The sequence below is a fragment of the Argiope bruennichi genome, chromosome 3 (genome assembly GCF_947563725.1).
Source record: "Argiope bruennichi chromosome 3, qqArgBrue1.1, whole genome shotgun sequence".
Classification (NCBI taxonomy): domain Eukaryota; kingdom Metazoa; phylum Arthropoda; class Arachnida; order Araneae; family Araneidae; genus Argiope; species Argiope bruennichi.
In genome coordinates, this window is record NC_079153.1 from 107400944 (window position 1) to 107414964 (window position 14021).

Consider the following 14021-nt stretch of genomic DNA (forward strand, 5'->3'; position numbering starts at 1 on the left):
CAATGATAGCGTTCTACTGAGATCGAATGGACAAATTAAAAATTCTTGTAAGGAAATTTGCTGGCTCTATTCCAAAAGAAAATAAGTAAATAATTGAAAATAACTATGCAGGTACATGCTTGTTCTTTAACTGTATCATGAGATATTTATTGGATGGGAGTTTTAAAAAATAAACATATAACCAAATTTTTACATTGACATTTGTTTTCTGATAATTTCTTTATTTCACTTTAAGAATAGGCTTTCAGAAATATAATTTTTGTTTGCTTTTGCATAAAATTTTAACATTTTATTAGAATTGGGATCTAAGTCACTAGTATATGTATTGATTTATTTATTTGGCATGCAGCCTGCTTCTTTAGACTAGCGGCAACAAATGTAAGCTTTCGCAACATGAAATGCAAATATGTTCATCAATGTTTTGTTTTATCTATATCCATCTCTATTTGTATATCAAAACAACCCTTTAAAGTGACGTGTGTTTGTATGTTTGTCAAAAGTGGAATCGCGAGCGTATTAAAGAATTTATAACTTTTGGATATTATAATATCTAAAAGATAAAAGGTTCCCCAGAATTTTAAGAACTTTGTAAAGTAATGCTTAGGACGTTTCAATCCATTTAAAGTTTAAATGACGTTAACTAACTCGGATGTTTTAATTGGTATTACTTTGCTTGCATGTGTACCAATACAACTATTTATAGTTCAAAATTGGGGTAGTTCAGAATCCGCCCGATCATATGCTTTAAACAAGTTAGTTCTTAATTTAATTTTGTTAGATATCATTGTATAAACCATTATAACTTATGCAGCAATAATTGCATTTTTGTATTTGTTGTTATAAACAAATTATATGCTGAATTTAAAATTTTTTTTATAATAAACTAATTGAAACTTGCCATAAAATATTATGATATTATGTAATGTGCGAATTGTTATTTTAATTTTAAGTTATTGGATTTATTTTCCATTTCGTTCCAAACTATCATTTTCGCTTGAAAAATTATCGGATAAAGCGAAATTTCTTGTTTTGTAATATATACAAAGTTATTTTAATCTTTATCTTGAATAATATCTGGAAACTTCGATTAGCTCATGAAAATAAATATACTTTTAACATTTATAAAATTATAATTGCAATAAATAATTGTAATAAAAACAATAAAAGTATAATTGGAGTAGGGTTTTTTTTTTTTTTTTTGTAGATTTATTGAAAAGAAGTAACATTAGACATGATTCCACTTAAAAAATTTACATAATAATGTGTCATCAAAAATGAGAACTTGTAAAAGACTTGTTACTAATAAAGAATTTGCCAGCACGAGTCAGGTGATTAATTTCAGGTTTACTTTTTTATAAAGTGCTTGAAAGTATTAAAATATACTATATAAAAATAAAACTTGATTGAATAATGCACTAGTACAACTACATAATATTTGGTTTAAAAAATATGACTTCATAATTTTTTTTTTTTTTTTGAAAATATTTGTTTCTCAAAATATATTTTGTAGTTGATTCCTAAATGCAAATCTTTGTCCAAATGATGTCTTTATAAAAAGGTTTCTCAGAATGAAATACTTACTTCAGATTTTTAAATCACCTCACAAAATTGCAAGACATCTCATGGAACTCCTGGAAAAGTTGGCTGATCACGTTTCTGGGCATGGATCACATGTTTCCGACAGTCATGACTGAAAGTGATCCAGATGAAGGTGAATCTCCTGCCATAGAAGTTATGCGCTACAAGCATAAGCATGGATACTTTAGTTGTAAGTATTTTATTACAATATTTTATTTTAGGGTCTTTTTTTTTTCAAATTTTATTTTTAATTGTTCGATGCAATATTTGATAAAGAAGAACAAAAGTAAATTTCGATATTTTCTTTTTGAATGGAAACTGTAATTTTGAAAAAAAAATTTCACTATATGCTTGCATTTTTTAGAATTGATGTCAGTGAGTGGATATAACAAGCTATTTGTTTAACAAAAATAATTCTTCTTATACCACTTTTACTGAAAAAGAATCCATTATTGATTTTTTTTTAGTTAGCTATAAACTATAAGTATTTTACAAATGTTTAATAATAAGCTGCAAATGTTTTATTAAAAAACTATTTTGAAAAAATCAATTCAATAGTTTTGGTACTATGAAATTCAATTTGTTTGTCTGGGCAATCTCTGGATAAATGTTTACACATTGAATACATTCTGTATAAATCATTTTTTTTTGACTTAATAAGCAAAAACAGTAAAGAGTTGTATGATGAAATATAACTACATATAATTATTTCATTAATGTTTCAATTATTACTTATTCCATGGTTGTTGTTTTTATCACAGGAAATGCATTAAAAAAATAGGGATTTTTTTAAAAATTTGTATTGGTATTAAATTAATTTTCATTTCCGTTTCATTCAATTTTTAAAAATTGTAATTATTTAAGTAATAAGATTGAACCAGTATGTAGTTGCAAATAATCATTTAAGCCGTAAATGAAAAAGAAAAAAAAAAAAAAAAGCAAGCTTTGTAGTGACCTTGTGCTGTGCAATTACAATATTTATGTTATACAGGAATAAGGTATATACATAACTTTCTCTTCTTTGGCAACATAAAGATTTTAGAATTAATGTATATGCTTAGAGATATTATAAATATAAGAAAGATATAATTTCTTTTCAAAAGATAATTGATGATAATTTTGTGAAATGATAAAATAAGTTTGAATAATTTTTATTTATTATGATTGAGATGGATTATGCTTATTTTTAAATTTTTTTATATCAACTAATTTTAGAAACAACTATTATAGAATTAAAGCTATGTTCATGGAAGGATTTAATATTGATAATATTAAATCCTTTCAGTTAATATTCTGTGTTGTTATTATTATTATTTTTTTTTTTTTTCTTTCTTCTTTTTTTTCAGTTTCACCTGAACCTAGAAATAGTCGTCCTCCTAATGTTATGTTTCGTGTGGGCCAAGTAGTAATGCATAAAAAATGGAAGTACAGAGGTGTGATTGTAGGCTGGGATGAAGTTGCAAAGGTGATTTTTATTTCGAATATTGTAACAATTATGTGTTAATAAAGGCTTTAGTTTTTATATATTTAGTGAGTTCCCAAAATACACACATATTGATATAAAATTATATGTTTTAATTTGTTTTCCTTTTACATAACAGGATCAAACAGACTTTCAAAGTTAAATTTCTGTGATAAATATTAGTATTGACTTTCTCAATGACCAAAATAACACATATATGTTTATTTGCTGTTTGAATTAGTAATTTTGTTGATGGAATGGATGGCTTTCTTAGTATTTTTTAAATAATTCAGTATTCAAAAAATGAGTGATTCTATTTAAATTAAGTTGAAAGTCAAGATGTGCTTTCATTTATAAGAATTTAATATGAATTTTTACTATTTTAATGTTATGGAATTTGCAGATCAAAAAAAAAAAAAAAAAAAATGCACAATTAACATTTAAAGTGACAGAATAGTAATTAATTCATATATATTGCACAGTATGAAGAAAGCGTTGTTTAAGAAATGTTAAAACCTTTTGTTTTCATTTCTTAAGCATTATTTTTAATTTATTTAAAAAAATTTTAAGCATTATTGCAGCAGAATATTGTTTCAAATCTCTGAGCAGTAAGTACTTCGTCAGAGTATGATTAAGAATTATTCCTGTGATTATAAACTAGTACTATATTTGTTAGTCTCAAAAAATATCTGAAAAAAAATCTTCTGTATTCAGTTTGTCTTGAAACAAAATCTCATTTACAATTACTCCAGAGTTTCAAGAGCAGAAAGTGGAGAGAATGTGATATTATAAGTTTGTCTTTTAACTTACATGCGCAGAATCAGAATTGAATGTGAATATAATGTTATGATGATTTTGATTTCCTGATTAAATTTAGCTTCAAATGCTTGTTGGAGAAGAAGCAAGATATTGAAGTCTATTATTGCTTGATTCTTAGATGTGGGAAAATTTCTTGATATTTCCATCTCTTACCTTGCTAGACTACAAGACTTAAACAAATGCTCTCAAATTAGTTTCATAATTGGTTGAGCTAAGAAGCACAGCAAAGTCTACAGAAATCAACAATATCTGATATTTGTATTATTATATCATTATAGTTTGTTCTATTGCTGTTGCTTTTGAATTATAAAAGCATGCTTCTTTACATTTTTGAATTTTTCCTCTGAATTGAATTATTTTAATCCAAGGAACCTCTGTTGTCATTTGTACCTATTTTCACAAATGAAAATTGGGACATGAATCTGTGACACTAATGAGTGGGTTTTAAGTTCTAGAAAAATTAATCATCAATTTTATTAATTTCCAGAGTATCTTTTATATATATATATATATATATATATATATATATATATATATTACTTATTGTTGAAGCTTCAAAATTAATTTAAATAAATATAAAATTATACATTTTTTTAAACAAATCAGAATACTGTTCATAGTTTGCATGAGAGTATTACTTTGAACTCAAGGATTCTTATGTGAAACAAATTTTTTTTCGGTCTAATAGGTATTATAGAACATTTCAGAAAATTTTTAAAGCTTTAAATACTTCTGATATAAAATTAATAATTTATTAATAATCATTGCACATATTTTTATTTCATGCTTAATCATAATTTTTTTAATTTCAGGCTCCTCCTGAATGGTTAGATGAGATGCATGGAAAAAATAACAAAGTAATTCTTCTTTTCTTTTCTTTTTTCATTGACTGGAATCTTATAGCTATTTTTGTTTGCAAATATTCATCAGTTGATGCTTTTCTTTTGTCAGGAATGGCGAAATATGCCAAATTATTCTATCCTGGTTGATACAAGAGACAGGTTAAGTCCTCAATTGACATATGTACCACAAGTAAACATTGACCTCGTAAAGAATACAAAAGTAAATTCTTATTTATTACTATTAATTCAAATGCTTAAAATTCATATATATATATATATATATATATATATATATATATATATTTGTAGTGTATACCAGATCTATTATTCACTAAGCAGCAATATCTTAATAAAAGTATGATTGTGAGATCAAATTTTTAATCTCATTGATATTTAATCTCAAATAATATATTGCCACTTGCATTGCACAGTATCATATATTAAAATTCATTTAGTTGAATTCTATTAGTTGGCATCTTATATGGCATCTTTTTTGAGTCTTTGGCTCTATACCATGGTTAATAATGCTATATCAAGACAAGTATAGTACTTACAATTTAAATATTCCTTGAAGTATTTTTCATTTGATATAATTAAAGTTTTCTGTAGATGCAATTTATTTGTGTGCATACTACTTATATATTACATACTTTTATTTGACTTGGTTATTATTATTTAGTCAACTTGACCAAATATCAATATTTATTAAGTAAATAAATTGTTTTAAATTACATCTCTATTAAAAAATATAAAGGTTGAGATCAAGAAACCAAAATTGCTTAATCACATTCATATACAAATATTTTTTTTATAATTGATAAAACTATTGTGACTGGTCAAATTATGAATGATCTAAAATATAAAACAAATGTAACTGTTAGTGAATTATTTCATATCAGAAGATTCATTAAATGTTAATTAATTATGTAAGAGTTCCTTTTTAATACTTTTTCTGACTATTATGCTGCCTGAATTCAAACTACAAAACCATTTTTGATTCTATTGGTAAAAAAATGGGAATTTTTAATAAATTGATAATTTCTATTGTCTAAATAGTATGTAAACTAAGTGGTGTTACAATAAGTCCAATATTTTCTTTATAATTGAGTTCTTAACATTTGTGCCTTAATTATGATCATTGTGTAATTAAAATCAGCTTATCACAGAATAGTTTAGTAGTAAAATAGAGTATCATAAAGCAGAGCTAGTAGTAATTTTTTTATACATTTAATAGCATATTTCTTTAACATTTAAAATTAAAGCAGTTTATATTACTTCAAAAATTTTTAAAAATCTTTCGTTTGTTTTTAGATCATGCATCCTCTTTTGGATGACCATTTTGAGAGTTTTGATGGTGCTCAGTATATTCCTAGACCTTGGCTGAAATCCTTATATCCTCAAGACTGAAACTAGACAATATAATCTTTTCTACACTATGATGATAATGTTTCTATACACTCACTCTAATATTTTTAAAAAATAACACTACTCATTTTTAAAAAATTTTCTACTTAAAACATTTGAAACTAAAATAATGATTTTGCTAAATGAGAATATTTCTCTCATTTAATTTGTATTTATTTTTGAGTTTAGATTAATGCAATACAAACACTTAGAAAGCTTTTTTAATAAGAAAATTGATATTCCAGAAAATGTAAATAAATGTTGTATTTATCCATTATAGTATACTCATTGTGTTTTTGTTTTATTATTAAATACATAATTTTCATAAAAATTTAGAAAAAACATAAATTTATTTATTTTATTAAAGCTTAAAAATATATTTTTTATAATATATTTTCAAATTTATTAAGTTTTTTAAATTCTTAGTCTTTTTATGTATAAAAAAATTGTTTTTATGAGCAATAAATAAATACATGTATATTACATAATGTACTATTACTAAAAAAAAAAGTTCTCTTTCCACCTAAGAAGTTGTGTTGTGGCATGTAAATATAGCGTGTCCATTAGAATTCTGTATAAATTTAAATAGTTTAATTTAAGAGCAATATTTTTCTTACTCATAACACTATTAATAAAAATGTGCTCTTTCAAAAAATATTCATTAAAAAATTGTGAAATATAAACCATGCATTCTGGATATTAGTAAAGATAGAACATTCATAATTTAAGAACTGCTTGAAAATTTCATGAAGTAACTTAATATTAAATTTATAAAAGTTTAAGTGATTAAAGAATTATATATTGTATTTAAAATCTGTCAATTTTTTTAAAAAAAATTCCGCATGAATCTCAAATACAATCATATTACTTTCTTTAACTATTTTATGGCAGCATATATATTAACATGATAAATACTGACACACAGTGCATACAGATTTGTATCGTAGTAGACTGATTTCAGATAAATGCTAAAAAAATATTAGTTTTAGAAAGGAAATATTCAAGAAAATAACTTCAAAAGTAATAATTCAACAAAAAATCATTTTGCCCATGCCTTTTGTTGATGATCACTAAGATATGATTGGTGAATCAAGTTTAAAATATTATCATGCTACAGTTTTCTATTAAAATTTTAAATTTAAGCTATCACCTTCACAGAAAGAATTAGCATATATATAATTAATTTCTGATTATTAGTTATAGAATTACATAAAGCCAAATGTGAAAAATTGCTATCATTATATGTGAATCAATATTTTACAAACAATCACTGTACGATAACAATAGATGTCTTAAAGTTTCTGCTATAAAGAAATTTTTAAGATTTCTAACAATGAAACAGATCAATAAAAAAAAAAAAATTGGTAATTGAGAATAACTTATCTCTAAAATCAAGTATTCAGAGCTTTAAGAGTTGAATAATTAGTATATACATTATATATCAGTAAAATTATAAATTTTGTAAGCATTTAGATTCTTACATTATGATAAAATAATTAATGTATCTTGCAATATACTGAGGATATGTTTTATTCAAGAACAGAACAGAAAGTTCAAAGAAAAAGCCTTTAAACAGATATTTAGAAAGGAAAAAAATTGTCTCTGGATATTTTAAGATGAAAATATCTACTAAAAATGTATATATTGACCCTACAGGCCAGACTATTTGATCTGTAGCTACCAAATTTGATAGCTATTTATATACCTTGGAAGATTGAAATGAGCATTATGGAACATTCCTTTTCGAAATTTAATTAAAATTTGGATGAATTTGTCATGTTTTCATGATAACTTGCAAGAATATTATTACTCAAAAATAAATTTTATATCATTTTAAAAATTGGGTTTTGAGGATACTAATTTAATAGTCATGCAAATTTTTCTTAAATGTTAGCATTTAAAAAAATATATATATTTTTAACTTTCAAAAATAAATTACTTTGTTGTCCTGAAATGCACATCATGTTCTATCAAATATTTAACCACGTAATTTTCTTGAATTGTTGAAAGAAATACAAGAATGATTCTATTTAATATCTGTATAACTTATAAGATGAATAAGAAAGTGAAGTTACAATATTATGAAAGTTAGAGGATAGATAAATTGGACATTTACATTTTTAATAATGCTTATCATGTTACAGGAATAGTCTTTATTAGAACAAAACACATGCAAGACAACTAAAATAATGTAGCTTTAATATCTGGAAATTTGATGCATTCCTGAAGGTATATCTAAGTGATTTAACTGAAATTAAATATAACCATTTCCCAATGAAGACTATAATATGCTTTACGGATGTGATAAATTTTAAATTTCCAATATTCAAAAAATACCCTTAATTCATGGGCAAATTTTTCACAAATTTAAAAATTAATAGCTCAAATTAATGTTAAATTGTTTTTTGAATAACTTCTTTAATGAGGAAAAGATCCAAAATCATATCAATAAAAAAACATATAACTGACTTTTAAAATTTTACATTGAGAAAATTTTAGATAAACCTTGTTTTATAGTTGCACACAGGTTATTTTGGGATCGCATAATTCGTAGATTTAGAATAATGACCAAATAATAAAAACAGCACCAAATTTTTGAATCACACAAACATATTTGAAAAAAAAAAGATTACAAATAATTTAGATAAAATTATAGTGCTCAGAGTAAAGAATAAGTAGCCAAAACAATTAAAATGACTTTCTTTTAATAAAAATATCTCTTAGCAAAAAATTTACACAGATGTATGTTAAATGTACACAGATCTTTGTGCACATTTAACATAAACAACAATACAAAGTTGAAACAAATGATACAAATAAATGAGATTCTATTTCATGCTTTAAAATATAAAACATTTTTTTTAATGGAAAATAGCACATGCAAATTTAGGTCTGTGTCCAACTGGGAAGAATAAAAATAGCTTCCTTATAATCACTTTGTAAAAATGCATTCACAATAAATCATATTTTATTTAAATTTAATGTACACTAACTACAAAAAAATTTAATGCTGGAAGTCTTGGGAACAGACCTATTTAAGTAGCTAGTAAAATAATTTTCAACATAAAAATTTGTAAAATATTTAGGAAAATTTAAATGTTAACACAGAAAGTACAGCATATTAAAATTATACATATATAACAGAAGATTTATTTTTAAAAAAAATATTGCATCTCCAGTAAAGCTGCGCATATATTCAATCAATCTCTCTTCAATACTTAAATTTCCATCCAAATTCAAAAGCATGCTTCATTTGGATACTGCTTTGAAAATAATATAACCAACAACTGATGTTATTAACTAGCAACTGATTGCTAACTGTTAAATTATATTCATTGCTAATATTAGTGTATCAATAATTTATGATTGAAATTTTCAGGGGGACAGGGATGCTTACTTTGAAATAAATAAAAGAAAACTTCCATAAAAGTTATTCTTGAACAAATTGAAACAGTACATATGCCTCTTGTTACTTTTGGTTTCTAAATGCATAAATCACCAATTGAATACATTAAAGGAAAAATTTATATCAATTCGAATTTAATAATTATACTAGTAACATATATTTTTATGAATAACTACAACTATGGTTTATTGGGAAAATAAAAATGTAAAGTATTTTAAGATCTAAGGACTATATATAAACACATTCACAATTCCTTAAACAGAATTATTTAACATATCTGTAATAAAATTTCTGCAATATAACTATATAATGATATCCAAACATATTATGAACCAATCAGAGGACTATTGCATTGGTAATAACAAAAATATGCTGAAGCAATATGAATTCAATAGTAATTTTAGAATGATCCATAACAAGTAAGTTTTTAAAATATAATAAAAAAAAATTATTATTATAGATGTTTAAATCAAAAATAATCCAATCTCTGAATTGTAAATTTTAGCAGCTCCCATTTATCAAAAAATAAATTCAATAAAAGAGTAACAATTTCCTAACAAATGAAATTTAATCGAAATCTAATTATAATAAACAACATCCACTATAAAAATAGATACCATTGAAAATGTAAGAGTGGCTGCATTTTTTAACAAAATATATGAGCTTATTAACATGATTCTTTTAAATTTATTCAAAAATTACTCCAGGGCAACTTTAATAATTAAATTTAATATAATTATGTAGGTCTATTTCATCAATATTTTATACCTAGCCTTTCCATAGCTTCACCTACAATAGATGGAATGGAAAACAAATAAAATAACTGGATACAATTACAATCATTATAATTATATCCTGCAGCAACTGCTGACTATAGCAATCTGAATCAACTGATGTATGTGTATGTGTAAACATTCATGCTGTAAATCAATTCTTAAATATTTCCCACTTTTTACATTTCATTTTTGTGATTCAGAATTTTATTATGATCCCAGAATTGAAAATAAAAATTAGGTTATAAATGAATAAAAAAGAGATCCAAATAAAGGTAATTATTCGGCTAGTTTAAAAAAAATTTTGTTAGCAAAGATGATTAACATTATTATGATTATATTTACACATGCTAAAAATACTAAGGGTGAAAAAATGCACTAGAAAATTTGATGACCAGTATTGTTTTACACGATTTTATTTAGGGTCATAATCCATAAATTAAGAAGTTTTGAAGTATATCATAAGTAAAATTCACAGTTTCCAAACATGTAATGATTTTCTAACAAATAACTAAAATAAAAATGCTCAAAACACACATGTTTTATAGTCTATTACAATTCAAATAGACAGTTATGAAAGCTTTTAAAAGCATGATTATATCATAAATTTGAAATAAGCTCAACACATCAGCTAAAATATAGAAAAACAAAAGTAGAGTAGATTATTCTGTGCAAAATATAATAAAAAATTATCTGAAACAATTTTTGATCATTTTGAAATTAAGATAACAATCAAAATGGAATTACACTGATTATGTCATTAAGCATTCAAAATATACAGTTACCTGTAGGCAAAATAGACAAGGCACCTGTTAAACACAAACAGTCATGATTGCAAAAAAATAATTGTCAAGATTTCAATATAAATAATAGAGTTCTATCATAAATACATCAAATCATATTCAAAAAGAGTAAAATCTTCTTTATAAATTTCGAATAGCTTCCTATGTAAATTTGTTGACAAATTCCGATAATAAGTCTGCATTACATCTTTTGTAGGTTGCTTTTTGTAACTTTGGACCCTCTCAGGGAATTTAACATACTTTGAAATACCAGTTTTTTTAAGTATGTAATTGGCATCATCTTCTAACGTTTCATACTTTCCAATAAAGTCATAGTCAACATGACATGGAAAACACAAATCAAATACTGGCCTCCAATGTTCATTAAATTGCTTTTTCCAGTCATTTACTTTAAGACTAACAATATAGTTAATGAATTCTGCAAACTTAACATCATGCCCTTTTTCTAATGATTCTTTAGATGGCTTAATACGAAACTTTTTGATAATTTCCGTACCAAAACGTTTTCTGAAATAATCTACATAACTGTCTTCAAATTTATTTCTGTAAGCAGATAATATCCTTTCATATGGATGTCGTGCAAAAAAGAATTTCCAGTAGTCCCTAAGTTTTGTTTTGATTTCTTCAGGAGTAAACTGGTTAAGAGTTTTGAACACATTTGCCTGATGAGTTTCATTACCAGCAATAGATAAAGGATCTTTGGCCTCAGAATTTCGAAGTGATAACAAAATACGCTTCCAATTCGTGCATGCTACCTAGAAAATATAAATTACAATGATAAGAAATATATCTGAATCCAAGAACTACAACAATACATTTAGATTTGAATAAATAAAATGGATTTAATTATAATCACCACTTAAAATACTTTTCCTCATTGTACCAAGATCACAGAGCAAAAAAGCTTTTTAAACCTTTGCTCAAAGTTCCTGAAAAACTTATATGGAATGCACTGTTATATTTTATTTTTTAAATCAACACATTCTTAACAAATGCTTCACAAACAATCCTAATCAATGTGCTTTCAAGGAACCAGGACAAAATAGAGAAGAAAAAAGCGTGAAGCTAAAAACTTCATTCTTGAATTAAAAATAATAATAATAATGTGCTGAAATAAGTATTACTGAAATAGATGCTCTTTATAGAAAGAGTTGCACATCTATTGGTAAGAGTACACTAATATGGAAACTTTTGAAGAAAATTAAATCTAAATGTTTTAATTTTTTCTCTAGTACATATATAATAATTAAAAACAATACATTTTGATGCAATTTTATAAGTGATAGATTTCAGATTACAGGACATCTTTATATTAAAGAAATCATTTTTAATTTTGAGAATACAGCCAGTAAGCAAAAAAGAAGGGAGAAAAATCAGCATTGAGTATGCAATTTAATATTCAAAACTGACAGCCTATGAAGGAATAAAATTTTATTAAATCACTAAAAGTTTAGATAGAAATTTCTGTATTATATTTAAAATGCAAGTATTAAATATAAAGTTGTTTCATGGCTATTCAATAAAAAGTTTGCATCACATCAAACAAGAGGCAGATACAAGGAGAAAAAAAAAGAAAGCTAATAGAATAAAAGAAGATTTCAAGTTGGAACTTAATATGAAAATTAAAAGCCTATTTCCTGATTTGAAAATGTATATCAAACAAAATATTACGTATGTTGATAAATTTATTCTTGCTAAAACAAAAATTGAATAAAAATATTGTTTGAAGAAACCTATAATGATCCAATGAAAAATCACTAAGTTTAAAGGTATTTATTTATAAATGATTCAATTTACAAGATCACACAGAAACATTTTTATTAACTGTTTACAGAAGACAAGAAATGCTCATTACCTTTGGTACAAAACAGTATATTAACTTGTGAGTATCATCAACTATAAAATGGTCCAAATATGAAGGTGGAATATCTTCAATAGTTTGATTTATCTTCAAAAATTGACATGTTTTGTCAACAAGTCTTTTTCTACGCTTCTGTTCAATTTCAGCTTTATAAAACTAAATCAAAAATAAAACTTGTTAAAATTTAATTGCAAATAATCTGAAATATAACAAATAACTAATTAAGTAAATGATAAATAACTCACGTCAGTTTTTGTTTCTTTAAGTTGGTTACTCAATTCATCTGTGAATAAAAAAATTATATCAAACAATGGAAATGAAACCATGCATAGATAACATATTTACTTATTTTCATACAAAAGATACATTTTTAAAATGATATTTAAAAATTGTATCTTGTATAAAATAAGCTAAAAACTGCGTGCAAATAAATCCTAATGAAATAAGCATATGCAGATTCTTTCTCATTAAAAATTTAAGTACACTTAATTAATACAGCAATACGACAGCAAAAATCATAAAAAAATGTTACATCTGCAATACAATTGTAAAATTAATAAGAAAAATTATAATTACCTTGAAAACGCGACAATGCAATATAAAAAGGCGCTAATACAGCAACTATAATTAAAAACACATATAAACGATATCGAGTTATCGAAATCATGCTACGAAAACGAATCATTTAAATAAAAATGAAGTCAACAAGCAGAAAATACACAGTTGTTCAACACATGTCAACAAACACACGCCAACATTTTGACAGAAATAAATCTTTTTTCATTCAAACCAGAGTTTGGTTGTTTTCATTTCCCTTCAGACACAATATTTTTGAAAAAATTTTGCATTCACATTTCAAACCTCTTAAGTTTTAGATTTAAAAAAAAAAAATGATGATATCTATCTAGAACTTTATTTAAAACATTTATTTAGGTATAAACACATCATCATAAAGACAGATCAGAAAATAATTCATACTGATCAATGTATGAGAATACTACAGAATATATACTGAATTATTATTCTATAATGAATATCGAAAGTTGTAAAAGAAATAAACAACTTGCGAGGAG

The 14021-nt window shown here is 24.5% G+C and overlaps 2 protein-coding genes across 3 annotated transcripts; one reads left to right on the forward strand and one right to left on the reverse strand.

Annotated features, from left to right (window-relative positions):
* Positions 1 to 448: 448 nt before the first annotated feature.
* On the forward strand, positions 449 to 6389 carry LOC129963403 (F-box only protein 21-like). Of its 2 annotated transcripts, none has more exons than XM_056077753.1 (6): positions 449 to 752; positions 1587 to 1768; positions 2925 to 3043; positions 4672 to 4716; positions 4811 to 4921; positions 6013 to 6389. In XM_056077753.1, the coding sequence occupies exons 1-6, from the start codon at positions 631 to 633 to the stop codon at positions 6106 to 6108; spliced, it is 675 nt and encodes a 224-aa protein (XP_055933728.1). In that variant the 5' UTR covers positions 449 to 630; the 3' UTR covers positions 6109 to 6389. The 2 variants fall into 2 exon arrangements, with proteins under 2 accessions (XP_055933728.1, XP_055933729.1); XM_056077754.1 differs by lacking the exon at positions 449 to 752 and adding an exon at positions 1204 to 1328.
* Positions 6390 to 8828: 2439 nt separating this feature from the next.
* On the reverse strand, positions 8829 to 13740 carry LOC129964265 (carbohydrate sulfotransferase 11-like). Its single transcript, XM_056079014.1, has 4 exons — positions 13525 to 13740; positions 13194 to 13231; positions 12943 to 13104; positions 8829 to 11842 (listed from the first exon to the last, which is right to left on the reverse strand). The coding sequence occupies exons 1-4, from the start codon at positions 13631 to 13633 to the stop codon at positions 11165 to 11167; spliced, it is 987 nt and encodes a 328-aa protein (XP_055934989.1). The 5' UTR covers positions 13634 to 13740; the 3' UTR covers positions 8829 to 11164.
* Positions 13741 to 14021: the final 281 nt, after the last annotated feature.